The following is a 27,776-nucleotide window of genomic DNA, read 5'->3' on the forward strand; positions in this document are numbered from 1 at the left end:
GGTGCAAGTCTAACACATCCAGGTCACTAGAGGGCGTTTTGTGCCTGAGGAATGATAGCGAAACAGAGACAAGCACCGCAGAACAATAAAGCCTGTGGTGACAGTGAAAAGAAGCTGATCTTCTCTGCCTCTTTATTTCAAACCACAGGATATTACATTGCCTACCCTGACCCTCCAAGTTAGGGAGGCAACATTGTCACCCCACCTACAATATAAACAGTTATGTAATTCTGCACCAACTCATATCTGACAGCAAAAATCTTCTCAGAGGCTGTTCATTGGGACAAAATGTCATCAAATGAGGGTCACTGGTCTAAAATGATCTATTTGGAGGTCCTTGATGTAATAAAAAACTGTAGAAACCCCTGATCTAACTTTACTGCAGGAAAAATAAACACATACGAACAACAACACCCAGAATTCTCAGCAACACCACATGAGAGAAGTTGGATACAGACAAAAGGCATTGGGAATTTGTTATGGGGTCTTCAGAACTACGTCAATCCCTGCTGCCTCCATTTTTATTTGTCATAATCTTCACTTCATGTTGTAAAAGAGTGCTAAACACACACTGCCTCTGTAAACCGCTCCTCTTCCTGGAATAAAGCAAAGCCTGATAACTCCTCCCTCCTCTTCCTGGTCTCAAGTGCAGCCAGTTCCATTCAGTCCAGATATTTCCTTGTTCCCTCCCCTTTCACAGATCTGCCAGTTTAAAGATGGGTGTAAACAACATGCTGTGAAGTGCAACAGCTGACAAGCCCTTTCACTGCAGATCAGGAAATTAACATGAACAAAAGGAACAGAGGTTTGGTTTGGATCGGAGCCCAACTTTTATCTGTTCAGACGAAGTGAAACTATCTGACATTCACTGTCAGTGAGAAGTGAAATGGCGCAGCAAGGAATTCAGCTGGACGAGGCAAAATTCTGCTGTTCGATCTGTCTGGATCTACTGAAGGATCCGGTGACTATTCCCTGTGGGCACAGCTACTGCATGAGCTGTATTAAAGGCTGCTGGGATGAAGAGGATCAGAAGAAAATCCACAGCTGCCCCCAGTGCAGACAGACCTTCACACCAAGGCCTGTCCTGGTGAAAAGTATCATGTTTGCAGATTTAGTAGAGGAACTGAAGAAGATAGGAGTTCAAGCTGCTCCTCCTGATCGCTGCTATGCCGGACCTGGAGATGTGGCCTGTGATTTCTGCACTGGGAGAAAGCTGAAAGCCCTCAAGTCCTGCCTGCAGTGTCTGGCCTCTTACTGTGAGCAGCACCTCCAGCCTCACTATGAATCCTCTACCTTTAAAAAACACAAGCTGGTCGACCCCTCCCAGAAGCTTCAGGAGAACATCTGCTCTCGTCATGACGAGGTGATGAAGATGTTCTGCCGTACTGATCAGCAGTGTATCTGTTATCTCTGCTCCGTGGATGAACATAAAGGCCACGACACAGTCTCAGCTGCAGCAGAAAGGACCGAGAGGCAGAAAGAGCTCGGGGTGAGTCAGCAAAAAATCCAGCAGAGAATCCAGGACAGAGAGAAAGCTGTGAAAGTGCTTCATCACAAGATGAAGGCTACGAATTGCTCTGCTGATAAAGCAGTGGAGGACAGCGAGAAGATCTTCACTGAGCTGGTCCGTCTCATTGAGAAAAGAAGCTCTGAGGTGAAGGAGCAGATCAGATCAAAGCAGAAAGCGGAAGCGAGTCGGGCCGAAGAACTTCAGGAGAAGCTGAAGCAGGAGATCGCTGAGCTGAGGAGGAAAGACGCTGAGCTGGAGCAGCTCTCACACACAGAGGATCACACACATTTTCTACACAGTTACCCCTCGCTGTCACGTCTCAGTGAATCTACAGACTTTCCCAGCATCGATATCCATCCTCTGCGCTACTTTGATGATGTGACTGCAGCTGTGTCAGAGGCCAGAGATAAACTACAGGACATTCTTACAGAGGAATGGCCTAAGATCTCATTGGCAGCGACTGAAGTGGATGTTTTACCGCCACAACCAGAGCCCAAGAGCAGAGCTGACTTCTTACAATATTCACGTCAAATCACACTGGATCCAAATACAGCACACAAATATCTGTTATTATCTGAGGGGAACAGAAAAGCAAAATTTACAGCAGAAGAACAGTCATATTCTAGTCACCCAGACAGATTCATGGACAGGCTCCATGTCGTTAGTAGAGAGGGTCTGACTGGACGTTGTTACTGGGAGGTGGAGTGGAGGAGTAGGTTGGGAGTTTCAATAGCAGTCGCTTATAAGGATATTAGCAGAACAGGAGATGAATGTCGATTTGGATACAATGACAAGTCTTGGGCATTAAATTATATCTACCCTAATTGTCAATTCATACATAACAGTATCAAAACTCCCATCCCAGGCCCTCTGTCCTCCAGAATAGGAGTGTACCTGGATCACAAGGCAGGTATTCTGTCCTTCTACAACATCTCTGAAACCATGACTCTCCTCCACAGAGTCCAGACCAGATTCACTCAGCCTCTCTATCCTGGATTTAGGGTTTCTAGTCTTAGAGACACTGTGAAGTTCTGTAAACTCAAATAGACAGGAGTTATTAAAGCAGCAATGTGTGACATTCAAATATCTTTAATTTGTTAGATTTTATTGCTAAGAGCTCATTGCTGTGGTGTTTCTGTGCTGCACTTCCCACAGATCACCTGTCAATCAAAACAGTGTGGGCGGGACTGTGTCATGTTTTTCCTTGGATTTCCATTCCAGTGTGGCTATCACTGCTCATGCTAACTACCCAGTTCTTCTTCTTCTGTTTATTCCAAACAAACTGGAAACATAAAACGCATCACTTCCTGTGCACCAGAGGATTTTTGCCCAGGAAAGAGCTTCCAGACATCGGCTGTTTAGAACAGCGAATGTAAAAGCTTTCATGAACTGGATATAGGTTGAATCACTATATCAAGTTGTGATAGAGAGTACCCAAATGGACATTTATTCATATGAAATCTGTTGTGTGGTCTATATAGTTCTTATCTTTGTTGCATATTTGTATTGATCTAATATTTTCTCCTATGTCTGTTCCACTGCATGGGCTTTAATGGAGCCAGCACTAGAAGGCTTCCCTTTATCATAGCTGAATAGTTGTTAATATATTGATTTTGTTCCTGGCACTTTGTAACTTTGTTAAAAAAAAAAGTGCATTACAAATGTCATAATTATCATTATAATCAATAGGGAGAGCATTCATTGTTTCCTTCCACAGTGCCGACATACTGGTTTAACAGATTGATTGTGTGGATGAAGTGAATATATAGATGGAAAGATTGAACAAGAGTCCTATATCAGGCTTTAGTAATTGGATGTGTGAACAAAATGAATGTTTACAAAAATGAATAAAGTTTTTCCCAAATATTGAATGAAGTATTTCTTGTGTATTCATTCCAGGAAGTCTATCAAAGCTGCTAGAGAAAATGTGAAGCTAATATGTCTAGTATAACAGCAGATTTGATTTCACTCACTTGCCAGTTGAATTTACTTATTTGCATTGATTTATTTCATTTAATTGCCCTGATAATTGGTTGAATAAAGATATATTTAGTTGAATGAGGCTTTGGATAAGGTGTAATGGATGGATTTGTTTTTTAATCTTTGTGTTGTCCTCGGGTCAAAAATGACCCGTTTCTGAGCTTAACAGTAGTGAAAATTTCCTACATTTATTTATTTTTTTCCATTAAATTTGATGACTTCTCCTGGAGTGATACAATTAGAAAAAGTGATACATTTACCTTTTTTAAAAAATATTTTTCTAAAAGCTGTACACCATCAGGGTACAAAGATTGTCTGCGTGTCATTTTTGACCTGACAGTTATTAAATCAATTACAGACTAATTAAAATTTCATAAAAAATTGATAAATGATTTGTAGTAACTATGAAGCACTCTTTTTCTCACTAGAATAGAGTCAGGGGTGGGGTCATAATATTATAAAGGTGCTTCAGTACTAGTCCACTTATGATATATATTTTACAGTAAAACCGTACAGCACTGTACAGTGTACAGTGGTATACACTGAATAAATACAGAATACCTGGACTGTGAGGTAGGAAAACAGTTATTTCCCAAGTTGTTGATATGTGACAGGTTGTTTCTTCATGCAAAATAGATTTTTGGTTAAAAATGAAATGAAGAGGCTTTATACTAGGAGGGACAGTGAGAGCGGGTCATTTTTGACCTGAGGACAAGGGGAGCATACAGAATATGAAGATAACACAAGGATTAAATTTGACTTCTGGTGCAAAACTCAGGAGATGAGTTATCAAGGTATTACCTACTGAAAACACTGCCATGCAAGGCAGATAATGTGCACATTTTATACAAGTTCACACACTTTTTATGCTACTCGAGGATTTTTTTGTATTGTGCACACACAACAGTATGTCTTATGCACAAGTTTATTCTTCATTATCACAAAATACATTTCCTCACAGGACGGCCACTCCCTGGCTCTGTACAACCTAGCTTTAGTAGAACAGGTTTTGATTTGCAGGAGGAGACAGTTCAACAAACTGAGAGAAGAGAAACAAAATTACCTTCCAGGTGCTGCGATTTTGATTTGAATGATTTAAATTTTTGTATTTTATTTTATTTTATTTTTACGAATTACGCAGCCATATATGATGTGTGTTTAACATGGTGTGTTCCCCAATGTCCCCCTTCCTCCCCTTTGTTTTTGAAAAGGAGTATTTTCCCATTCTGGTCCCGGCAGCAGAAGGACGACATTGAGACGGAGATGTGGAAACACACCGACAGTGAGATGGACCTGTACAGCCGTCATGAAGGAGAAGAAGAAGCAGACAGGAAGTACTCCAGTGACGTCACCCTGTGTGTGAATCCAGACATCAAAACAAACTCTTCAGAGTAGCTTTATGTTATTCCACAGTTGTAAAATGGGACGAATAACTCTGAGCTAGGGTTGATTCGGGTAGGCAGATTTGCATTCGCCCTTGGATGTCTGTTAGAACATGAATGATGGAGCTTTCGGTTGTTTACTGGTTTTTATTGTTGGCAGACGGTTGATATGGTTCTGAAAGTCAGACATAGAAATAGATCATATATTACAATGCCTGTATCAGGCTAAATTTACATAAACTTTATACTAGATAATAATGATAATTACAATCAAATAATAACCATTCTTATAATGGGCATTGACAGCTGTACACTACTGACTCATAGAAATCTAACACCAAATTTCTCACAAGTAATAAAGAAACATCACTGACTTGTTCCCTAGGGGAGTGTGACTCCCGCAGCTTAATGTCTACAGTGCAAATAACAGTCTTAAAGTCGCCATCTAGTGGCCGAACTATGTAACGTCTGTAAGGTCTCCTGCACGTGGATGAATTGGTAAACTAGTGTCAATATTAATTAACCTGTACCACCTGATTGAACGGGTCGAATGTACACATGGAATATAAAAAAAAAGACCTATCTTTACACAATACAACACGCAGGTACTTAGCAAGGCATGTGAAGGCACTACCATGAATTTGGATACTTAAATCATCTGCAAGAGTTAACTAGAAAGATACCTGTAGAACTACCCAACATTACATTACTTTACAGAGGTTTAAACAATATGCAACGGCGATTTTAATATAGCACAACAAGAACAAATGGAAATAATTATGATGCAGAACTTACGTTTTGTCATTTACACACAAGTCCCAACTAGGCTATATGGCGACTGGAAACGACTGACTTTGGTCAGGCTGGGATCGGACAAACGGTGGGCTCTCCAGCTCCTAATGAGAACCTCAACTCGACTCTCACACGTGTCAGTGCATGCGTACGTTAGCCAATCAGATTCAAGATAACTAAAGTACCTAATTATTCTGTCCTAATATATTTGCAACAATTACCAGGATAACTATTATCACACATCACACCATAACTAAACTAAATAAAGTTATTGGACATTGGGGCCTTTTCTACAACAGTACTGGGATGTAGGCATCGACACCACAGCGTTACCTACTATAAAATGACTGTCAGAAAATACTTTACATGCATCTCTCTTTCACAGTAGCAGATGGTTTACTGTAGAAATGCCTTGACCTGGTTATTCTGTCTGTCAAAGTGATTGTACATGTGAACATACAGACTCCTGTATGGTTGTTGTCTGAACCCACTGTCAGCTATTGAGCTTCAAATGCTGCATGTATTCAGTGTGTGTGTGTGTGTGTGTGTGTGTGTGTGTGTGTGTGGGTGTGCGTGTGTGTGTGTGTGTGTGTGTGTGTGTGTGTGTGTGTGTGTGTGTGTGTGTGTGCATGTTTGAAGATCATTTTTAGACATTTTGAATTGAATGTGAGGATGTCAGTTTGCTCTGTTACGTATCACCATCCTCAAAGGGAGATTTTAAAGTTTCAGATAATCTGTGACATTTTCATGTAAATAAATCTCCATTTTGCTGCTCTCTATCACGGACTGATATAACACAATAGTGATTCAACCTACAGCCAATTCATGAAAGCTTTTAAATTTGCTAAAACACCCGGTATCAGGAAGGTCTTTTCTCCTCTGGTGCACAGGAAGTGATGCAATTTACGTTTCTGGCAGCAGCAGCAAAAAAACATTTTCAAAATAAATCAAACAACTGGGTAGTTAGCATGACCAGCGAAAGCCACCATGGCTGAACAGATAAAGAAAAGAGCGCCACCTACAGAAACTCAAACTGCATCAACAGGAAATCCAAGGAATAAAACGTCACAGTCCCGCCCACACTGTTTGATTGACAGGTGATCTCTGGGAAGTGCAGTGCAGAAACACAACAGCAATGAGTGCTTAGCAACAAAGATATGGAGACAAACTTTAAAAACGTCCTGTTACAGGACTCTCAAAATCTGGTGACACCAAAAATGCAGAGTAAACATTTCTCTCCCATTTCCCTTCCTTTATTTATTTTACCTCTCTTAGTACATATATTACAATACTGGCTCATCTCTGAACTGAAGGCATTACCTTTCTGCAGGGTCTTTGTGAATTTTTGATAAATGACATTCCTGTAATCCTTCAGTGCCACATGTCACTATTGTTTCATTACCCAGAAGTTGGCCCAATGGCAGAATGCATGGGTTGAGAAAATGGACATTAAGAAAGATTCAAAAGTAAAGGAAAAAAAGAGAACCCCCTATTTATATTTTTCATGGTTATTTTGTTAAATAGTTGGTATAGTTGCATTCATTTTATTCAGGGTGCAAGTCTTCAACACATCCAGGTCACTAGAGGGCGTTTTGTGCCTGAGGAATGATAGCGAAACAGAGACAAGCACCGCAGAACAATAAAGCCTGTGGTGACAGTGAAAAGAAGCTGATCTTCTCTGCCTCTTTATTTCAAACCACAGGATATTACATTGCCTACCCTGACCCTCCAAGTTAGGGAGGCAACATTGTCACCCCACCTACAATATAAACAGTTATGTAATTCTGCACCAACTCATATCTGACAGCAAAAATCTTCTCAGAGGCTGTTCATTGGGACAAAATGTCATCAAATGAGGGTCACTGGTCTAAAATGATCTATTTGGAGGTCCTTGATGTAATAAAAAACTGTAGAAACCCCTGATCTAACTTTACTGCAGGAAAAATAAACACATACAAACAACAACACCCTTCTCAGCAACACTGCATGTGAGAAGTTGGATACAGACAAAGGCATTGAGAATTTGTTATGGGGTCTTCAGAACTACGTCAATTCCTGCTGCCTCCATTTTTATTTGTCATAATCTTCACTTCATGTTGTAAACGAGTGCTAAACACACACTGCCTCTGTAAACCGCTCCTCTTCCTGGAAGAAAACAAAGCTTCATAACTCCTCCCTCCTCTTCCTGTTATCTGTTCAGAGAAAGTGAAACTATCTGACATTCACTGTCAGTGAGAAGTGAAATGGCGCAGCAAGGAATTCAGCTGGACCAGGCAAAATTCTGCTGTTCGATCTGTCTGGATCTACTGAAGGATCCGGTGACTATTCCCTGTGGGCACAGCTACTGCATGAGCTGTATTAAAGGCTGCTGGGATGAAGAGGATCAGAAGAAAATCCACAGCTGCCCCCAGTGCAGACAGACCTTCACACCAAGGCCTGTCCTGGTTAAAAATACCATGTTAGCAGAGTTGGTGGAGGAACTGAAGAAGACCGGACTTACAGCTGCTCCTCCTGATCGCTGCTATGCCGGACCTGGAGATGTGGCCTGTGATGTCTGCACTGGGAGAAAGCTGAAAGCCCTCAAGTCCTGCATGCAGTGTCTGGCCTCTTACTGTGAGCAGCACCTCCAGCCTCACTATGAATCCTCTACCTTTAAAAAACACAAGCTGGTCAATCCCTCCCAGAAGCTTCAGGAGAACATCTGCTCTCGTCACGACGAGGTGATGAAGATGTTCTGCCGTACTGATCAGCAGTGTATCTGTTATCTCTGCTCCGTGGATGAACATAAAGGCCACGACACAGTCTCAGCTGCAGCAGAAAGGACCGAGAGGCAGAAAGAGCTCGGGGTGAGTCGGCAAAAAATCCAGCAGAGAATCCAGGACAGAGAGAAAGACGTGAAGGTGCTTCATCAGGAGGTGAAGGCTACGAATCGCTCTGCTGATAAAGCAGTGGAGGACAGCGAGAAGATCTTCACTGAGCTGGTCCATCTCCTTGAGAAAAGAAGCTCTGAGGTGAAGGAGCAGATCAGATCAAAGCAGAAAGTGGAAGCGAGTCGGGCCGAAGAACTTCAGGAGAAGCTGAAGCAGGAGATCGCTGAGCTGAGGAGGAAAGACGCTGAGCTGGAGCGGCTCTCACACACAGAGGATCACACACATTTTCTACACAGTTACCCCTCGCTGTCACGTCTCAGTGAATCTACAGACTTTCCCAGCATCGATATCCGTCCTCTGCGCTACTTTGAGGATGTGACTGCAGCTGTGTCAGAGGCCAGAGATAAACTACAGGACATTCTTACAGAGGAATGGCCTAAGATCTCATTGGCAGTGACTGAAGTGGATGTTTTACTGCCACAAACAGAGCCCAAGACCAGAGCTGAATTCTTACAATATTCATGTCAAATCACACTGGATCCAAACACAGCAAACAAACTTCTGTTATTATCTGAGGGGAACAGAAAAGCAACATGTACAGTAGTACAGTCATATTCTAGTCACCCAGACAGATTCATGCAAAGTCAACAGGTCCTGAGTAGAGAGGGTCTGACTGGACGTTGTTACTGGGAGGTGGAGTGGAGTGGTTTGTTGGGAGCTTCAATAGCAGTCGCATATAAGGATATTAGCAGAACAGGGGATGAATGTCGATTTGGATACAATGACAAGTCTTGGGTATTAAATGATACTAGAAACTGTCAATTCATACATAACAGTATTGAAACTCTCATCCCAGGCCCTCTGTCCTCCAGAATAGGAGTGTACCTGGATCACAAGGCAGGTATTCTGTCCTTCTACAGCGTCTCTGAAACCATGACTCTCCTCCACAGAGTCCAGACCAGATTCACTCAGCCTCTCTATCCTGGAATTAGGGTTTCTAGTCTTAGAGGCACTGTGAAGTTCTGTAAGCTCAAATAGACAGGAGTTATTAAAGCAGCAATGTGTGACATTCAAGTATTTTTAATTTGTTAGTCTTTGTTGCAAAGCGTTCATTGCTGTGGTGTTTCTGCACTGCACTTCCCAGAGATCACCTGTCAATCAAACAGTGTGGGCGGGACTGTTACGTTTTTTTCCTTGGATTTTTTGTTGATGAAATTTGAGTTTCTCTTTTTTTTGTCTGTTCAGCCATGGTGGCTATCACTGCTCATGCTAACTACCCAGTTCTTCTTCTCCTTTTCAAACAAACTGGAAACGTAAAACGCATCACTTCCTGTGCACCAGAGGATTTTTCCTGGGAAAGAGCTTCCAGACATCGGCTGTTTAGAACAGCAAAGCTTTAATGAACTGGATATAGGTTGAATCACTATATCAAGTTGTGATAGAGAGTACCCAAATGGACATTTATTCATATGAAAATGAAAACTGTTGTGTGGTCTATATAGTTTTTATCTTTGTTGCATATTTGTATTGCTCTAATATTTTCTCCTATTTCTGTTCCACTACATGGGCTTTAATGGAGCCAGCACTAGAAGGCTTCCCTTTATCATAGCTAAATAGTTGTTAATAAGTTGACTTTGTTCCTGGCACTTTAAAAGTTTGTTAAGAAAAGTGCACTACAAATGTCATAATTATTGTTATAATCAACAGGGAGAGCATTCATTGTTTCCTTCCACAGTGCTGACATGCTGGTTTAACAGATTGATTGTGTGGATGAAGTGAATATATAGATGGAAAGATTGAACAAGAGTCCTAAATCAGGCTTTAGTGATTGGATGTGTGAGCAAAATGAATATTTAAAAAAATGAATGTGGAATCAAAAGCCAGATGAAACACCAGTGTTACCAAAGAAGAAATATTTATATGTCAATATTGTTAAGACTACAGGAAAACATGTTAGTAAATGAGATTTGGATGTAGACAAGTATAAAACAGTAATGGGGTTCATATATAGCCTACTGATTTTTACTGATGGATCTAAAGATTCAAAGAGTGGAAAGGCAGGATTTGGAATATATGTGTTGAATCTCCAAATCCAACAAGGATTTCTACAACAGATGGCTTGTTGGTGTTTTCCACTGAATTATTACAATAGTCTGGGCTTCATGGTGGGTGGAGGAAGTCAAAACAAGCAAAGCTGTTATTTGCTCTGACTCAGCTGCCGCCTTATTGGCCTTTAAGAGTGGGACATCAAAGTTCGCCCTGACCTTGTTAATGAGATATCATTATGTTTAAACAGAATAGATTTTATGGGAACCAGGGCATTCGGGAGTTGAGGGCAATGAAACAGTGGATAAACCTGCCAAGGAGTCACTTCAGAAAGAAACAACTGATTTTACATTACTATTTGGCAGACCAGAGTGCTATAATATATTCAGCGGGCTTGAAAAGGAGTGGCAGGCGGAATAGGAGCAATGGAATAAAGAGGGAGGCTTAGTTTTCGGTCCAAGAGTCTGTAAAAATGAATAGTGAATACAGGCTGTAAGTGGAAGTCATCATTTTGCATCATTTTGTAGCATCTCTGCCGTTTTGTGTGCAGTCCAAAATCCTTATATAAATGGGCTTTTTGAAAAATGTCAAAAAAAGTTATGAGCAACTTCCTTTAGCTCTCCTCTCATCCTGACTGTGTTTCATTCAGAGTATTAAGATTTTCATAGCGTTGCATTGAATAGTTATTAGGTGCTGGAAGCCTATTGTTCTTCTTCTTCTTTGTGTCTTTTTTATAATAATAAATTGTATTAAGCAAAATACAGTCATAGAATAGGAATAATATACAACAATAGTATACAGCATGCTCATAAACAAAATCAATCATTGTCGTTGTTGTCTCTTCTTCTTCTTCTTCTGCTTCTTCTTCTTCGTCTTAAACATCTGAATAATCACTATACCAATTTTCCAAACAGCTCCCCTGCAGTTAGTCAAATTGTCCCCTAGGTGGCAGTTGTCGATCAGTTAAAAACACTACAATAAACTGGTATCACTTTTTGCATTCAAATAAGATTAAATCAAACATTTCTAAAGCTTCTCTAAGCTGGATCAAAGGTTTGCAGCGGCTTCTCCAACCCTGCAGGTCTGCTGGCTGCAGACATTAGTCTATCCATCCATCCAACCATCCATCCACCAGCAAGCAATACAGTTTCAGAAAGTTTTTAGCCAATCAATAACATCTGTTCTAAAATACTATGTAGTCTAGAAAGATACTGGCCGACACCTCAATCAACTGCAGAGCGACATTTTCATTGTCACAAGCCAAACATCCTAACACTCTATCGTAATTATTCAGATGTTTAATAGGGGTATCCATTAAAGTTATGGGGGCAAGTGAAGCAATGACTGATGACTGACAAGATTATTATTATTTGGTCAATGTTTTAAATTATTAGCTAGCAGTTGAGGTGATTATGATGAAATTTTCCTATGGAAGTACCGTAATTAGAACATAAATTGTCAGATATCCCGTGCCTTTTTACAATGTCTGTAATTGTATGTTTATATTACAGTAAATCTGACTAAAATTAAGATACTGACTGAGTTGTGATGGACCTATAAATCAAGCATTTATAGGTCCACCCTCCCAGTCCCAAACCAAAGACTGATCTGAGTCTGCGCGCGTTTGGTCATGTGATCAATATTTACGGAAGTGGCTCCTCACCACAACCTTTAAATTGTGACAACGCTCAGTCGACCAGTTGTTCGAACTCATATTAATGTTTAAAATATGTTAATGTGTTAATCTGTGCGGGGCATCACGTATTTACAGTCAGGAGTCAACTTTAGACTTTGCTTGAAAGGGACAAGCGTTAACTCCCTAGGAAACATTAGCGAGGGCGTTTGACAGCTAGCTAGCTGATGCGGTTACCTAGCTTACACAGTAACATCACAGAGCTAAGGTTACTCGTGACTCTTAGTTTCCTTCCGCTACATTGTAGTCTGGTTGTCATGGCACTGTCATTTAGGGTGTTTTTGGAGATCGTGTGAAGTCTTTCCGGTTTATCGTCCGACAAATACATCTCGCTCCCATCTGTGTTGGGAGACGTTAACGGAAGCTAACCGCTAACAGTTAGCTGGCACCATGGGAGCCGAACAAAGTGGCGATTCGGAACACAAACACTCCGATTACAGCTCATCAGGTGAAATTACCTTTCGTGACATTTATTACAGAATTATGTTATATATATTTTTTTTTCTTTTTTTTTTTACCAGATTCTACTGAACTAAACCAAGATGCCATTATGTAGTGTATCAAACAACTGATTGTTGGCCAATTCACAAAGCAGGCATTTCATTGGAGCAGGCCCAGCTGGATCAAATGCATATATATGACGATGCACGTTAAAAGCTACCTGCAAACTGTTCAATTATGTTTTGCTAAATGTTAAATAAGACGTTCTCAAACTTATGAGAGATCCTGCATCCTGTGACTAGACTGTAACAAGGCTAGATCGTCTAAAGTATTAAGACTGGTGATGATAATGGCGGTGTTGTCATTGCAGTGGTGCCCTCCCCAGCCAAGCAGAAGGCTAAGATGGATGATATTGTGGTTGTGGCCCAAGGGACGCAGTCACTGCGTAACATCCACAACGACCCAGATGTCATCAAGCTTCAGGAGATCCCCACCTTTCAGCCGCTTTTGAAAGGTAACCTGAATTCTCCCAAAGGCTGATGTGGATGTTTTTTGCGACCTCAGCATGCAGACAGAGCCAATAACTAAAGACAGCCAAAACATTGACCTTAGGAAACACACTTGCAGTCAACAAGCTCTCCCTCAACTAGGACTCTGTTACTCCCAGTGCCAGACAATGTGCAAACATTGCGATTAGCTTTATAACCAAGATAAAAATTAGATACAGATTTATGAAGCCCATAAATATATAAGATAGAAAAATGCCTTAATTCTTGTTGTCAATGGAACTGAGTGTATTGGAGTGATTTGGAGCACCAATTTAGGACATTCGCTTGGCTACCATTTCAGTTTCCCCATGCTGATCATTAAAGTTTCACCTCATTTCATCTCCCAACAATTCCCATCAGCCCATTTTTAAATTCTGTCTAGTGAAGCTAATTGTAGCTGAAAACCACCAGCGCTGGGTTGGATGGCAGAGGATGATTGTCCTGAGTCAAGGTTTCTATGCAGACGCACTCCTTAAATAGCACAAGGGATGCTGTGTATTGGTAATGGCAATAATTGCCCAGTGTTTTGCGCTGTTCCAGTATGCACATTAAAATACTTTGGTGTTCACTCTCCACAGGAGTGCTGAGTGGCCAGACGTCCCCCAGCAGTGTGTGTCTGGAGAGGCTGGACTCGGCCCAGGTTCTGCAGCTCTGCATCCGCTATCAGGACCACCTGCACCAGTGTGCCGAGGCCGTGGCCTTCGACCAGAACGCCCTGGTCAAGAGGATCAAAGAGGTAAAGCCACCAAAACACTGCATTGGACAGTTGGCATGCAGGATTTCTCATTGCTCAATCTCTCCCCAAAAATGGAGCATTAAGTTTGCAGAGTGTTGCTGCTGGTACTAAGATAACAATATAAACTATTGCATGCCATATAGTTTGAAACCACTAACATAAGCATATTTTTCCTCATAAATTGTCAGAAATCTTTGTATTTTATTTCCAAACACACAAATTGTCAAATATGTAAGACCTCATACAGTCTAAGATGGATTGACATATTTTTGTTAGCATACATTTTAAAACCTTTTTGTTTTTTTGGCTTGATTAATAAAGCCAGGTAGGTCTGGAAAACTGTATGTTGAAAATTCATACATTCATTAGACTCTTGGAATGATTTCTTATATTCATTCACATCTCATTCTCTCTCTCTCTCTCTCTCTCTCTCTCTCTCTCTATCTCTCTCTCTCTCTCTCTCTCTCTCTCTCTCTCTCTCTCTCTCTCTCTCTATCTAAATGTCAATTGTACTTGTGTGGGCTGCTTGTACTGTGGAGTTTTGGTACATTCTGTTCTGTTGGTGGTATTTGTGTGTGTGTGTCCATGGTTGGGTGAGTGTGGGAGTTGATGACTTTTCTTATGTGTTTTAGTTACTTTTTCTTATGTTTCGTTTTGAGATGATTCATTAAAGAACATCAAAAGTCAAGTCTTTCTCTCTCTCTCTGTTTTTGTATGTCCCTCTGTTTCCTTCCAGATGGACTTATCAGTGGAGACCTTGTTCAGCATCATGCAGGAGCGGCAGAAGCGCTACGCCAAATACGCTGAGCAGATCCAGAAGGTCAACGAGATGTCCATGATCCTGCGGCGCATCCAGATGGGCATCGACCAGACGGTGCCGCTGATGGAGCGCCTCAACAACCTGCTGCCCGAGAGCGAGCGCCTGGAGCCCTTCAGCATGAGGCCCGACGGGGATTCTGCCACCAAGTAGCCTCCTTGAAACAAACACAGCTGCTTCCTACCCAAGTCTCCATGCACATCCAGCCCTCTCAGCAGAGGGAAGTCCAGGTTTGTCCAGCTGTAGAGATTCACACCCTTCAAACCCAAAGCTTTACCTGTGGAAGCAATTTTTATTTTCATGGTAAAGGAGGAGCTCAGCTGTAAAAGTTTGAGTTCTGGTCAGCCCTTCAGGCCGTGAGAAATTTTATTAAGGGAACGTTTGCTGAGCACACTAGCTATTTTTTAGCACAGTCCTACTTCACATTTCCACACATACACGCATCCAAACCTGGGAGCTGGCCAGTATAACCACGACCCTCTGCTGTTGACCACTGAGCAGCTCCACTGGAGCAGCTGGCAATTTTTGAAGTGCTTTTCTCAAGGGTACGCCAACAGTTGCTGAGGGTGGGGAGATGATTACTCATCCACTTTCCCTGCCTAGATCCCAGCTGGTCCAGGGAATCAAACTGGCGATCTTCCGGGCACAAGCCAGCTTCTCTGATCTTAAGGCAAGATAGAGAAACGTACACACTTGATTGACAGAGTTGGACTGAACTCCAAACGCTCCAAAAACTTGTCCTGCAGAAATATTGCAGGTATAAGAGACTCAGATGGGTGTAAGCGACATGGAAGAATCTCAACACTGTCTCTGATTGAACTGCTGCTCTAAAGTTGTGCTTACACCTGCCCGAACCTCAAAGGTGTTTGAGAACTTTCTGTGGGTTGATTGTGGATCTGACGCACCACATTGTGTTCAGTCTCGCTTGTTGTTCCAGAATCCAGATATTCATTTTTCTATATACCTTGCTCACCCTTTGAAGACCCCTTCCATGAATTGCTGACATGCAGATCAACCACTGTTAATTTTTTTGTGGTGTATCGTTGTATCCTTTAGGGGGCAGTACAAACCACTGCATTACGACACACTGGAGAGAAACAAGAGGGATTATTGCCAATGGATCGCACGAGGAGAGTGGAGGTACAATGGGGATTAAACAAGAAACCTGTTCGATCACAAGGCTGCATGGACAGAGGATAGTCTGAAATGTTCTCACCTTATGAACGACTGTTTTCCTGTGGAGAAAATTCTGCTTTAATTTATTGAAATAATTCTGCTCAGCTGGCTGCGTCAAGCCTGTATGTGCATGTGAAACAATGAAGGAAGAGAAAAACACACGTCAGAGCTTTTTTCCGGGGATAGACGGTAAACATTCTAGCAAGTTACACCCTCTTCATACCCTGCTTGTCGATCTCCGTTCAAACCACATATTTTTAGATCATCAGCGAACCAAATTTCAACAATTGCTCTGTATTTTTGTTGACTGATGTTAGCCAAACATCATACATACCAAAGATTAAAAGATTTAAATCCACCAGGTGGAGCCAGAGATGGCACAACACAGTCTGTGGCTGCTTGACACACACATTTTAGGCATGTAGCTGCACTCTCATCCAGAGCTGCTTCCAATGAGTGAGTCAGGTAGAGGCTTCAGTGTCGAGGACACTATGGCACGATGCTTCTGCCAGAGCTTCAGAAAGCGTCATTCGCCTCCCCTTGTGTACACCCACCCCAGCCTGTTGCTTTACTATAAATATCATCTTCTACCGCTCAACATTTGGTTCGCAGAGACAAGAAGCTGATGTAAACAGGGTCTATTTGTAGCCTTCCATGAAGCTCATTCAGATTTTACTGTGGCATTTGCATGTATTTTGCAAATATAATTTTTTTGTTGTTCATATTAATTGTGTCATATTCTTGTTCCTTGTGTTACAACATATATGTATTAACCTGGGAAACCAACTCTGAATTAGACATTTAAGGCTTTTGCTTAGAAAGGATGCTGATGAGTGGCTCTTCAGTGGGTTGTGCAGTGGATGCTGTTGTTTCTAGTAAGCCATGGTAGTCTTCATTAGAATGATTTTGGGCATTCTTGAATTTTTCCTTGGTGTAAAAACACGCAGAAATCTTTCAATTACACCTGCAAAAGCGTCCTCCTCCGGTTGGCTTGCTTTGAGGTACAGAATTAGCCCAGTTCATTGACATAAGGCACATATGGCAGAGACAAGTTTTCTTTTAAATTTAAAGCAGAACTCCTTTGATATGTTATCGCCTTTCATGTGTAAATTAAAAAGGGTGAAAATGTCTTAAATGGCCTCGGGGGTATTGTTTGAACATTGGAGCTGAAATGGAAATTGTCATCGCATTCAGTGGAGAGGAGGTGTTAAAGTTCCTCCGAGTCTTTGTAATGAAGAATAGCTTGTGACGCTCAAAGCTGGATATTAACGCCACGAGATGATACAATACGATTTGCCACCAGGAAATTCATTCTCTGAAATGAAAGAGAAATCCAATTTCCCCTGTATACTTCTCATTTGAATATAAATCAAAGGCTGGTTTGCTCCCCTTTCCCTTCCTGTTTTGCGCATTCAAAATTGGAGCCGTACTCATGAAAATAAGTTGGGGTTTCATATCTCCGTCATCTCGTGGGGTAAAACACGACCCCAACACCGGACGTTTGTGTTCGGGTACAATTTTCTGTCCCAAGACACGTACACAAGTACGTTCTTGAAATGGGAAATGCATGTAATGCAATTACTATTATCAATATTAAGTAGACTTAAATATTCCAGCTATTTCAGTCAACAGACTTAAATAGTCCTCAAAAACTGGCTTCCTTTTCAGACCTGCATCATATAATAGCAAATAATTCATAGTTTGTAACCTGCTTGGATCGGAGTTTAGCAGATCAGAACAATTCAGATAGTGTGGTGTAAGTTGTCACTTACAGAAACGTATAGTGAATCGACTTTGAGATACTTTTGTGTGAGTATCTAAACTCTCTGGCAATCATTGTATCATATTATCATTCCTATGTGTCAAATCCAATCCTTCTGGCTCCTAAGCAGGCTCAAACAGACCATTAAAGTATCTGAAAATGCTATTTGGCCCAGGTCTGTTGTAAATACCAGTAAGTAGCCTGAGGAAAAGGCGTCCCTTAGATGATTGCCTGTATTGACGATATTGACTTTCATCCTGTAAAATTACCCAGCACTGCTTTTTTATTTGACACCCAGTCACCTCCAGTGATAGATACTCTGCGGACCCTCCCTCTTGAATCGCAGCCAAACATTATCCCTCTTACTGGAGACATGAATTCTACCTCAGACCAGATCTATCGTCGGATATCTAATAAAGTACTTTGTTGCTTCATTGCACAGTCGAGTCCTCAAGGACACCGAGTGACGTGTCCCTCCGCTGACATGCCACTACTTCAGCAGTCGGATTCACCAGTGCTTAGGAGGACAGCGATATATCAGGGAACGAGCCCATTAGAGCGTCTGGAGTGAATTTAGGAAATTCGCTCCAGACGCCTTCGGTCTCTACATCACATGCAGTGTAATTAGGAATTTATATCTTCACCTGTCTGTCTAAGATGTCGTCATTTCACAAGAAAGTGCCAGAGTGGCGGGTCAGCTGTTTCTGGTGTGACCGGAGTTTGGTTCAGTTCAGAGTTTTGCTTAAAGGCACTTCAGCAGGAATGGATTCGTTGGCTATTGTGAGGATTTAAAGGTCCCATATTATTCAGATTTCATGATTTTGTGTTATGGTTTCATGATATTTTGTGAATAAATGTCATTTAGTTCAAAGGGAATTTATTGAATGAATTTGAAGTCTAAGTCCTCACAGGCAAACAGTCACAATACTGGACCCTGATTGGCCGAAAATACCAGCTCCTCGAATTCAGATCGGCTAACTGGTGACTGGAGGCTTTCCAGTTCAAATGCTGCAAACTGGCCTGATTGGGAGGATTTTTGTAATTGTTTCGTGAGGAGAGCCAATCAGGACCAAGGCCAGTTGTGATTCGTTGACCTATTGAAAAGGATAGATTATTAAAAATGCAATAACTTGAAGTCCAACCACTCAAACAAAATCAAATTTTAACGTATGCATTAAACACCTTCGATCGTATATGTACTATATGAGCAGAAGATAATTTGAATTTAACCTTTAACCTGTAACCAGTGTCTCTCTTCCAGGCCACTTGCAGCTCCACCCGGGTGAAGTAAAGGAGTAGGTGGGTGAAGTAAAGGAATAACACTCTCCCCTCCTTCAATAACTGCTGTTTCGGTGCCTTTGAGCGAGGCACTGAGCCCCTAAAGTGTTCCTGCAGAAATGCTCAAGCAAGACTGTCGTAGATCTGTGCAGCTCCGGGTGGAAGCATATGAATGTGTGTAACACTCCCTCCCCCACAGCTACTTTGGTGTAAATAAGAATCTGTTCCTCATCGACTTGTCTGGTTAAATAAAGGCTGAGTGATAATCACACTAAAACGAATAAACCCAGGATAATGAAGTTTTAGGCGAGATGCAACATTTAAATAGTTTCAGGACTTGCTTTTGATCAAATGTAGGACAGTGAGAGACTCAGATGGTGATTCAGTGCCACCGGGGCGGCTGCCACGAAATAGGAGTGACAGCATCATGTCTCATCCGAAACAGCCTGTGGCCAAACAAACAGCAGCTCATTACAGCATCGGTTTGGATCGTCGTCTGCATGGGAGCAAGGTGACATTGGTTCACTTTGTGCAGGGAGGAGCGATGTGGTGCAATAAATTCTCTCTGTTTTTTGTTTTTTTTTCTTTTTACATCTCGCCGGTCGCAGCGTTTCACCAAAGGTACTTGAACTTTGGATGCACTGGCTTGTGATTACCAGAGCAGAGAACAACCTCGCAAGTGGTTTCAGCCAAGCAATCTGTTTGGTCAAAGATGTGATCCAAACACACAAATAGTTCCCATAAAGCACAGCTGTGTGTTATCAGAGACAGAGAGAGCGTTGGTGGTGATGCTGATGTGTGTAGTAACCAGCTGGAAATCTAATGCTGCTTTCTCCTGTTTTCTATTCTTACTGGAGTCCTACACCGTTTCAATTTTAAACCTAAATACATTTTTCAAACCTTAATGTCTTCATTTGAAGATTTTCGTGTTCTGTATGATTTCAGGTTTACGCCATCTTGCCCCTCCTAACTCTGCCTTATCACTCCATAGATGATTATTCACAGCAAAAATATCTGAGTATATGAGACGACGTTGGCCTAAAACCATAGAAAATGTGTAGTTGAATGTATTCTGGGACAGTACAACATTATTTTCTATGCTTTTCCAAATGTTTTTGTGCAATCTCCAAACTTATTAAGACCTGGAAATTACCTGTGTAGGAAACCTGTCCTTATGCAGGTGCACTACATCAAAGAAAACTTTTCAGACCAAACACGTGTTGGGAACCGTCATATAAAAGCTGTTGGCAATGTGTTGAAATACACAGCACTCGCTGTGTGTGTGTGTGTGTGTGTGTGTGTGTGTGTGTGCTGAAAGGTCTTTTCCAAACGATCGTTTTTGTGAAGACTAAATATTCCATCCATAATTCATAGAAGTTGCACTCAGAAGGAGGAGGAGGAGAGTGGAGGAAGCCCGGTGAGACAGGAGCCACGTCCATCACCGTTTCATTATGTTGTTCACCAAGTTGAGTGAGTCAAACAAGCCCGCGGGACTTCACATCCACCCTCCGCTCAGTGCAAAAGCAGACTGTTACATTTTGTAGGACAGTTTCTTTTCCACCCAAAGTAGCGTTGTTACTGTACAACTGTAGGTTACAAATAGGCAGTTTCTTTTGTAGCGGTTTGATGTTTGCTTTAAAGACGAGATGAAATGAAAAATGCCTTTTTAACCCTTTTAGATCACATCCCCGGTCATACTGTGCACCTATTTAACAATATATGCCAAAAAAAATACCAAAAATCAATTTCTTTGTATTCTTATATCAAAATTCAATCATGTTTTCTTCCTGTAAAACAAAATATGCCGTGTGCTTACGTAAGCATGCCCATAACCAGTTTCAACCAATAATATCATGACATCCACCCATCAATCAATCTTCCAACTTTTAGCGCACAGAGCTAAGAGGCTAAGATTCATTAGTTAGCTAGCTAGCAACAGCATGGTACTTCGGTGTGTCTTCGGGTGTTATGACACGCCCACTTTTCAACGTTCAAATCAAATTCCTCCCAACGTTATGTCCCGCCTGTCTTTCCTGTTTCACTCGGAAATACGTCACGATACGGAAGTTAGATACTCTCGAAATGCCGTTTCATCTCGACTTTAAGTGAAAAATACATAAATAGAAATATTAGCTTTATTAGTAGGAGTACACAAATGGAGAATACCATCATCTTGGAGTTTATCCAGTTGTAAATAGAGCAGCTATAGTCTCACTGATGTCATCTGCAATGCTATCATGCTCAGAAATAATGAAAGAGGCCTGAATTTAGTACAATGGTTGCAGCATGAACAAGGCCAGTAGGAACAGCACTATTCATTATGGCTTCATTTAAGAGGAAATGCATGTACCGCTTCACTCCATAACAATAGCAAGTAGGAGGAATTCATTATTCACTATTATTCAGATGCAAATTTAAATGTATCCTCTACAAGAACCTCCTCTTCAGCTTCCACTTAGCCGGGTGCTCTCGCTTTGTTTTGTTGGGGTTTTTTTTGTTTTGTTTTGGTTTTTTTCATCATGTCACATGTCAATTATGCCGAGTGGGTCCTTCACATGGATCACCAGATAAGTGGTTGAGCCAAATGATTTGTTCCAGAAACGCAGGCAGATGGGTTTGTGCTGTATATGTTAGTGAAAGGACTCTTGAGGACACTTGTGGTTTGATCAGGACAAGACTCAGTGAGCATGTTGGACTAAACAGAGATCTGGAAAAGCTTGGAGTGAAATACCCACAATATTTGGTCATGTTAAGCATAAACATCACTATTAGAAGAATACCTCCCACCCCCCACCCCCTCCCACTCCCATATCAGCACCCTTTGGTTTTCCGTTGAAATACTCAGCAGTTATCCTACAGTATTACCAGTGGGCAGTAATAACATCCAGCTCTCTTTGAAAGTGGACCAGTCTAAGTGTGTCTGTCCAGCACATTTTAAGTGTACCTGTAAGTCAAACTGTGTAGCAAACCTAATGGAAAAAATAAATTGGTGCAGCATACTGAAGCTATGGAAAACTATCAGCCTAAAACCATTAGCACCCGGAAATGTTATCTCAACATATGATTTTGACATGTTTTCAGGGCATGAGGACAGCCTCAAATAAATTACTGTCTCACTTCGCAAAGAGAAGAGTGGCATTATGGTGAGAAACATGATATTTTGCTATTTGGTTAAGGTTATTACAGTTTCAGGTCAGGTAGGACTGGAGTGTTGCGCTTGCAGTCAGTTGATCCTGTAGAACTGGACTAGGCTGGCTGCTCCACATGCATTTTACACTAAAGGCATGAAACGCACTACAGCAATATAAATTATAATTTTTCCAATTAAAAGAATCTAGTTTGAACTCTGTCCTCTCATCCTTTTAGAATCACATGGAAAAAATCATATGCAACAGTGCTCTCCTTTCTAAAAAGTAACAGTAACTTTTACTCTGAGTAAATATAATTAAATTTTACTTAAGTTGATTTTTACACCGGTAATTTTACTTCTACTAAAGTCAAATTTCAGCAAGGTAACAGTACTTCTACTAGAGTAGGACATTTTAGTACTCTTTCCACCGCTGATAGTAATAATTTGATACTTTATTGATCCCTACTTGCCTCCCTCCAGACAGGTCAGAGTGAAGGGTCAGAAACAGAGCGGCGCCTCTGGAGCCGGCAGGGATTCAGTGTCTTGCTCAATGACACTTCAGCAGGGATGGTGAACTTTGGAAGTACTTTGGGTTGTGCAGCTTCCTGACCATCCCCGAAATTTGTGATTCTCTGTGATCTGTTGCTCCGGTAGAGACGATTGGAGAATTGTGTTTTTTTTTCTCTCTCCATTCACTGCCATTGTATGGAGGAGCAGGTTGGAATCTCAGCACATAAACAAATGCGAATAAAGCAGATTCTGACAATATATTAAAAAAACTAGTCATTCTGCTGAAATGTGAATCGCTTTCTTTATGTTATTAAACCTTAACACCGAAATTCTTCCAACCGGATTTCGGTGTTACCCTTTAGTTCAGTTCAGTTGTTGGTAAAGAAAGCGATGAAGTGTAGGCCTAACACCAAGATCCGGTCTTAAGAATTTCAGTGTTAAGGTTTAATAACATAAAGAAAGTGATTCACTTAAAAATGTTTCAGCAGAATGACAAGATTTTTTATATATTGTCAGAATCTGCTTTGTTCGCGCTTGTTTATGTGCTAGAAGTGTGATTTTCAGACCTGTTCCTCCATACAATGGCAGTGAATGGAGAGAGAAAAAAAACGCAATTCTCCAATTGTCTCAAACCAGAGCAACAGATAACAGGGAATCACTGATTTTGGGGTTATATCATGGCCAGGAAGCTGCACAACCCAAGGTACTACCAAAGTTCACCATCACTTTAAGGCCTCCAGCTGAGGCTCGGTCTCTGCAGTCACTGGTCCGACCTGCCGCCCAACGGTTCGGTCTTAGATATGATGTTTACACATGAGGGTTGGCCGCTCCAGAACTATTACGTTTGCGGTGATGTGCAGAAATACTATACTGAATAATTTATCCCATTCCAGAAGATCTGACCCCGAGAGTCAACAGAGAGCCGGTCTTCCAGGTGAGGAGGAGCGGCTCGCGTCTCGTCCACCGTGATGCCTTTTATCCCGTTCCGCTGGGCTGGGATGTAAGTAGCGCTTCATTGAATATTTAGTCATACTGGGAACTCTCGCAACGCTTCAAATTAACAGCTATGAAATATTCAGACCCCTCAGTGGGAGCGGCGCGTGAGCACAGCAGGAGCCGGGAAGCTGATTGGGCGACAGAGTTTCCCTTTACGCTCACGCCGCACCTCCGCGTTCACCTTTTCACTAACAAGGCTGACATTAACGGATACCCTTCATGCCTATCAAGCATGTAATTATGGTGCAGGCAGTTAGAAAATAATTGGCAGTGGATGGGTGGGGGGGGGGGGGCAGTGTAACATTGACTGTGAACCATTTTGTATTGCCTCTGGTAAAAAATTGACCTCTTTTTTAACGCAAACAGTTAAATCGTGAGCTTGGAAGATTCGGAATGGAGTCATAATTATTAAGAAAAAAGTACCTTTCAGGGTTGAATATTTAAACATTTCAATATTTCAAAAATACATACAGTAACAATTCTCCAACTGGGATGTTGAATCTTTGATGCTGAGTATCTCTGACCTGCACGTCTGAACAAAATTACGATCTCACGAAATGTTAAAAAACGATGTTGTTAAGGCATAGTATGTAGCTCTAGTGGTCGATAATCACAGATACAAGCAGCAGTTTATTTGACCATGATCTGTGCTCTCGAGGTGTTTGATTTGTAGATGGAAAGTAACTTTTTTGGAGCTTGGTTAACGCACCACAGCTCCAAAAGCAAGCTTATTTTACTCTAGTGTAAAACATTACAAATGTTAAGAAACCCTTTATAGCCTCAAAATACATGTAAAAAGGTGTTTTTACATGTTTAATCCGACAAATCACTATGTAAACAAAGCCGCTGGGGTGACAGTGTTCTAACAGAATCAGAGACTGGGGCTTTGAAGGCTTCGAACAGCTTTAATAAAGCTTTGACTGATTTCCAACACAGTGTTTTGATATTGGGGTTTTTCGCACCTCACAGATGCCATTGACTCCAATACATTTCAAAGGTGAATCTATTTGCAGCAGTAGTCTATCATTGCAAGAACTTCACTTGTCACATTAATCGACAGTAATATTCACACTAATGTTATTTTGTTTATGGAAAAAAAATGGTTCACATGTAGGAAGAGGCGAGGTTCCCAGCCGTTAAAGGATAATACCGGTGGGTTTTTTTTAAGTTTGTGCCAATTCTCTAGGTTCCCTTTTCCTCTCCATTCTTCCTGCTGGTTTCTGCACACAGTCAGCGTAGTTGGAGATATCAGCGCTCGTTTTCCTCCTTCAGAAGAAGACATCTGCTGTCGTTCATTCTTGTCCAGTATGAAAAACAACTTCCACCGAGCGAGAGAGAATCCATCACAGTGAACATGAAGCCTTCGTTTGGTTTGATCAAACTTTCTGTCTTATTCTGTTATTTCATTGTGCCGAGTTGAGTGTTTTCATATCAGCGCTGCATTGCGTTGCGCTCTGCTTCCTGTCATGCACCTGACAGGAAGAAATAATCCCTCAAAAACATGTTGCCTTAAAAACTTCATCGCATCTACGTATGTCTTTTTATTTGAGGCTTTGTTAGCCGGGACAGCAATTAATTTCTAAAAGTTTGTATTTGTTTTGCACTTTTATTCAAAAGTTTGTGTTTAAAAAACGATGAGAAATGAGGAAATGTTAAAAAATCGAATTACATACAACATGCACCATGAAATGATTGGAGGAAATGTAAACTAGACATAGACTGAAGTAAATGGACTATTACTCTAAATGACACCGGTATTCTCCTTTAAAGCTGACTTTGGATCAGCTGCTACTCGAACACGTTGTCTGGGCAGAAAAGACAAAACCGATTCCATATTTGGAGGCATCTACTCCCATGTCTGAAGTCCAATTCTGGACTCAAAATCAAAACAAATACTCAACACAAACGCGCCAACATTATTGTCACAATAATAAATAACCCAGACAGATGAAAAATTACGGCAAGGTGAATCAATTCCAATTCAAAGTTTCTGACAAGCTAATGGATGGAGCTCGGGTTGCTGTAATGTGACTGCTGGCCAGCGGAGACGAGGAAAAAAACACTGCCGGTATGATCCTCTAAGTTCCCTCTCTGATTGGAAATCTCTTGATGTATGGAGGAGATGAGGGAAAGTATTGACTTTTTTTTTACCTTGCGCAATCATTGCTCTCATTGCATACCTCAAGGTCCGGTATTAATCATTCGTTGCGTCAAGTTTTGAATTTATGGTGTTTTTATACACGAAAGATGGAGAGCAAACTGGGAACAGACTGCTTTGGGAGAGAGGGGCTTGAAATTCCTAAAACTCTCTCAGCGCTCTATGAATCAGACTTTTACGTGGTACTGCTGATATCAAATGATTAGACTTCATGACTTGCGTGTTACTGGTTGCTACCCGTTCTGTATCTGGCTGCGAGGCCCGACACACACCAAACCGTCACAGTTCTAACTTTGTTTGGCAGCTAAATAAGATAAGATCTTCTTTCTAATGCGTCCCAGATGGAGGAAATAATAATTTGCATCCGTTATCAGCGTGACAAGACAGGATTGTGTCAAACTGCTTGAGAAAATTAAATCTCTCTCTCTCTCTCTCTCTCTCTCTCTCTCCACCCTCCTCCCCTACTCCCGTGTTTGTGATTGTCAAATCTGTCGACCTCTCAGAATACTGTCAGAGCAACTTGAACTTTTAAAACAGTTAATTAAGACCGTTTCCGACACATTCAGTGCTCAATTTTCAGACAGAAAATCCATATTCATATTTGAGAGAGAAGAAGGTCATGCCGCACAATGCCGAGAGACCGGTGACCCATGGATGTCTTTGAGCAGGACTTTGCATCGCCTCATCAATTTTTAATTGATTTATTCATCTATTCACAAATTAGCTTAGCTTGTCTCCAAAGTACACATGAATATCTAAAGCACATACGAGGCCCCTGATGTATAATTGCGTCCCTTGTTGTATCAATACTCAGCTGCCTGTCACTCATCATCATGGCTGCTAATGGCTCCGGCTTGTTTGCCACTCAGGGAAGCCAGCGGAGAAATGACTGCAGTGCACAGAACTTTTGCCCTTAATGAAGTTGATCCCGAGAGAATAACACTGAAATTAGAATCAACATCTAGGTTCCCAAGGCAAAATACAGTACATAATGACTTTAATCAGGCGTATGTAGAATATTGAGGCATTGATGGGTCTATTGGGTACCGATGCCTATTTTCTGTTTGAGTGGATTGAGTTGTAGCAGTAGGAGTGATCTGATCCACAGTCTGCGTTTCTTTAGGCCCATGTTGCAACCATGTCCGGTCTCACTGCATTCTCTTTCTTACAACCATGCAAGCAGTGTTGGGGAAAGATACGTTTAAAAGTAATTAGTTACCGCAAACATTATCGTTGCCATTAACATGTTACATTACAAAGTTGCTCTTTATTAAAAGTAACTCAGAGTATTTTTGCACCTCAAAAACATGCTGTGTGCCATGTGGATTATGCTCCCATCATTGTTTTAAAATGCAATGCAAAGTTGTGCTCTGTTTTTAAAACAGTGAGTCAATCTCATTTCATATTTCATAGAATTCAGTACTTCATATAATTAAAAAACGAATGCATTAAAGTCACTAGTTTCCACAAAGAAGTAATCTGAGTTCTCCATCTCGACTGGAACTAAGATGCTCTTATGAAAAAGAACTACAGTAATCTCATAACAACTTTTAGAAGGATTCTATATAAATATCAGCACAATACTTCAAAATATCAAAATATCACACAGCCACTTCTTTTTACTCCTATAGTAATACCATAGAGGTTTCCAAGCTAGAAGCTGGAAACCTCCACCAAAGCTGCAGCCTCATTAACATTTGTTAATCGTTTGTCTTCCGGATTTGATTTTACGACAAAATAGCACGTGAATGCAACGCTGTTTAGCAGCTGACATGGAAGTCCTGGATGTCGGACCTTCCCACCAGCACATGAACGCAGCATAATAGTTCAGACAAAAAAAATCATCTAATGGCAGAAATCCCAGATCTGGATCACCACCAAAATCTAATCAACTGATCTTTGGGCCGAGGACTATCTGTCCACCAAATTTCAGCCAAATCCAATCACAACT

The 27,776-nt window shown here is 41.3% G+C and overlaps 5 protein-coding genes across 5 annotated transcripts in view; all 5 read left to right on the top strand.

Annotated features, from left to right (window-relative positions):
- The window catches only part of LOC144538569 (E3 ubiquitin/ISG15 ligase TRIM25-like), a 46,346-nt gene extending 42,613 nt beyond the window's left edge, over nt 1-3,733 (top strand). The window contains exon 2 of the mRNA XM_078283203.1: nt 2,844-3,733. The gene's annotated coding sequence lies outside the window, so the exon portion shown is untranslated. The remainder of the gene's footprint in view (nt 1-2,843) is intronic.
- On the top strand, nt 878-2,846 carry LOC144538571 (tripartite motif-containing protein 16-like). Its single transcript, XM_078283205.1, has one exon. It carries the CDS (start codon nt 887-889, stop codon nt 2,555-2,557), a length of 1,671 nt encoding a protein of 556 aa, XP_078139331.1. The 5' UTR covers nt 878-886; the 3' UTR covers nt 2,558-2,846.
- Nucleotides 3,734-5,654: 1,921 nt separating the features above from the next.
- LOC139916144 (tripartite motif-containing protein 16-like) lies at nt 5,655-9,765 on the top strand. Its single transcript, XM_078283197.1, has 2 exons — nt 5,655-5,667; nt 7,897-9,765. The coding sequence occupies exons 1-2, from the start codon at nt 5,655-5,657 to the stop codon at nt 9,570-9,572; spliced, it is 1,689 nt and encodes a 562-aa protein (XP_078139323.1). The 3' UTR covers nt 9,573-9,765.
- A 2,499-nt stretch (nt 9,766-12,264) lies between these two features.
- On the top strand, nt 12,265-16,715 carry borcs5 (BLOC-1 related complex subunit 5). Its single transcript, XM_071904952.2, has 4 exons — nt 12,265-12,721; nt 13,085-13,228; nt 13,841-13,998; nt 14,735-16,715. The coding sequence occupies exons 1-4, from the start codon at nt 12,664-12,666 to the stop codon at nt 14,966-14,968; spliced, it is 594 nt and encodes a 197-aa protein (XP_071761053.1). The 5' UTR covers nt 12,265-12,663; the 3' UTR covers nt 14,969-16,715.
- A 6,848-nt stretch (nt 16,716-23,563) lies between these two features.
- LOC139916150 (alpha-1,3-mannosyl-glycoprotein 4-beta-N-acetylglucosaminyltransferase C-like) overlaps nt 23,564-27,776 on the top strand; it is a 37,634-nt gene continuing 33,421 nt past the window's right edge. The window contains exon 1 of the mRNA XM_071904955.2: nt 23,564-23,671. The gene's annotated coding sequence lies outside the window, so the exon portion shown is untranslated. The remainder of the gene's footprint in view (nt 23,672-27,776) is intronic.

Source organism: Centroberyx gerrardi, chromosome 4 (assembly GCF_048128805.1).
Source record: "Centroberyx gerrardi isolate f3 chromosome 4, fCenGer3.hap1.cur.20231027, whole genome shotgun sequence".
NCBI lineage: Eukaryota > Metazoa > Chordata > Actinopteri > Beryciformes > Berycidae > Centroberyx > Centroberyx gerrardi.

Coding starts and splice junctions, on each gene's coding strand:
- LOC144538571 (XM_078283205.1), top strand. CDS start 887: ATGGCGCAGCAAGGAATTCAGCTGGACGAGGCAAAATTCTGCTGTTCG.
- borcs5 (XM_071904952.2), top strand. CDS start 12,664: ATGGGAGCCGAACAAAGTGGCGATTCGGAACACAAACACTCCGATTAC. Junction 13,229..13,840: donor CTTTCAGCCGCTTTTGAAAG/GTAACCTGAATT, acceptor CACTCTCCACAG/GAGTGCTGAGTGGCCAGACG. Junction 13,999..14,734: donor TGGTCAAGAGGATCAAAGAG/GTAAAGCCACCA, acceptor GTTTCCTTCCAG/ATGGACTTATCAGTGGAGAC.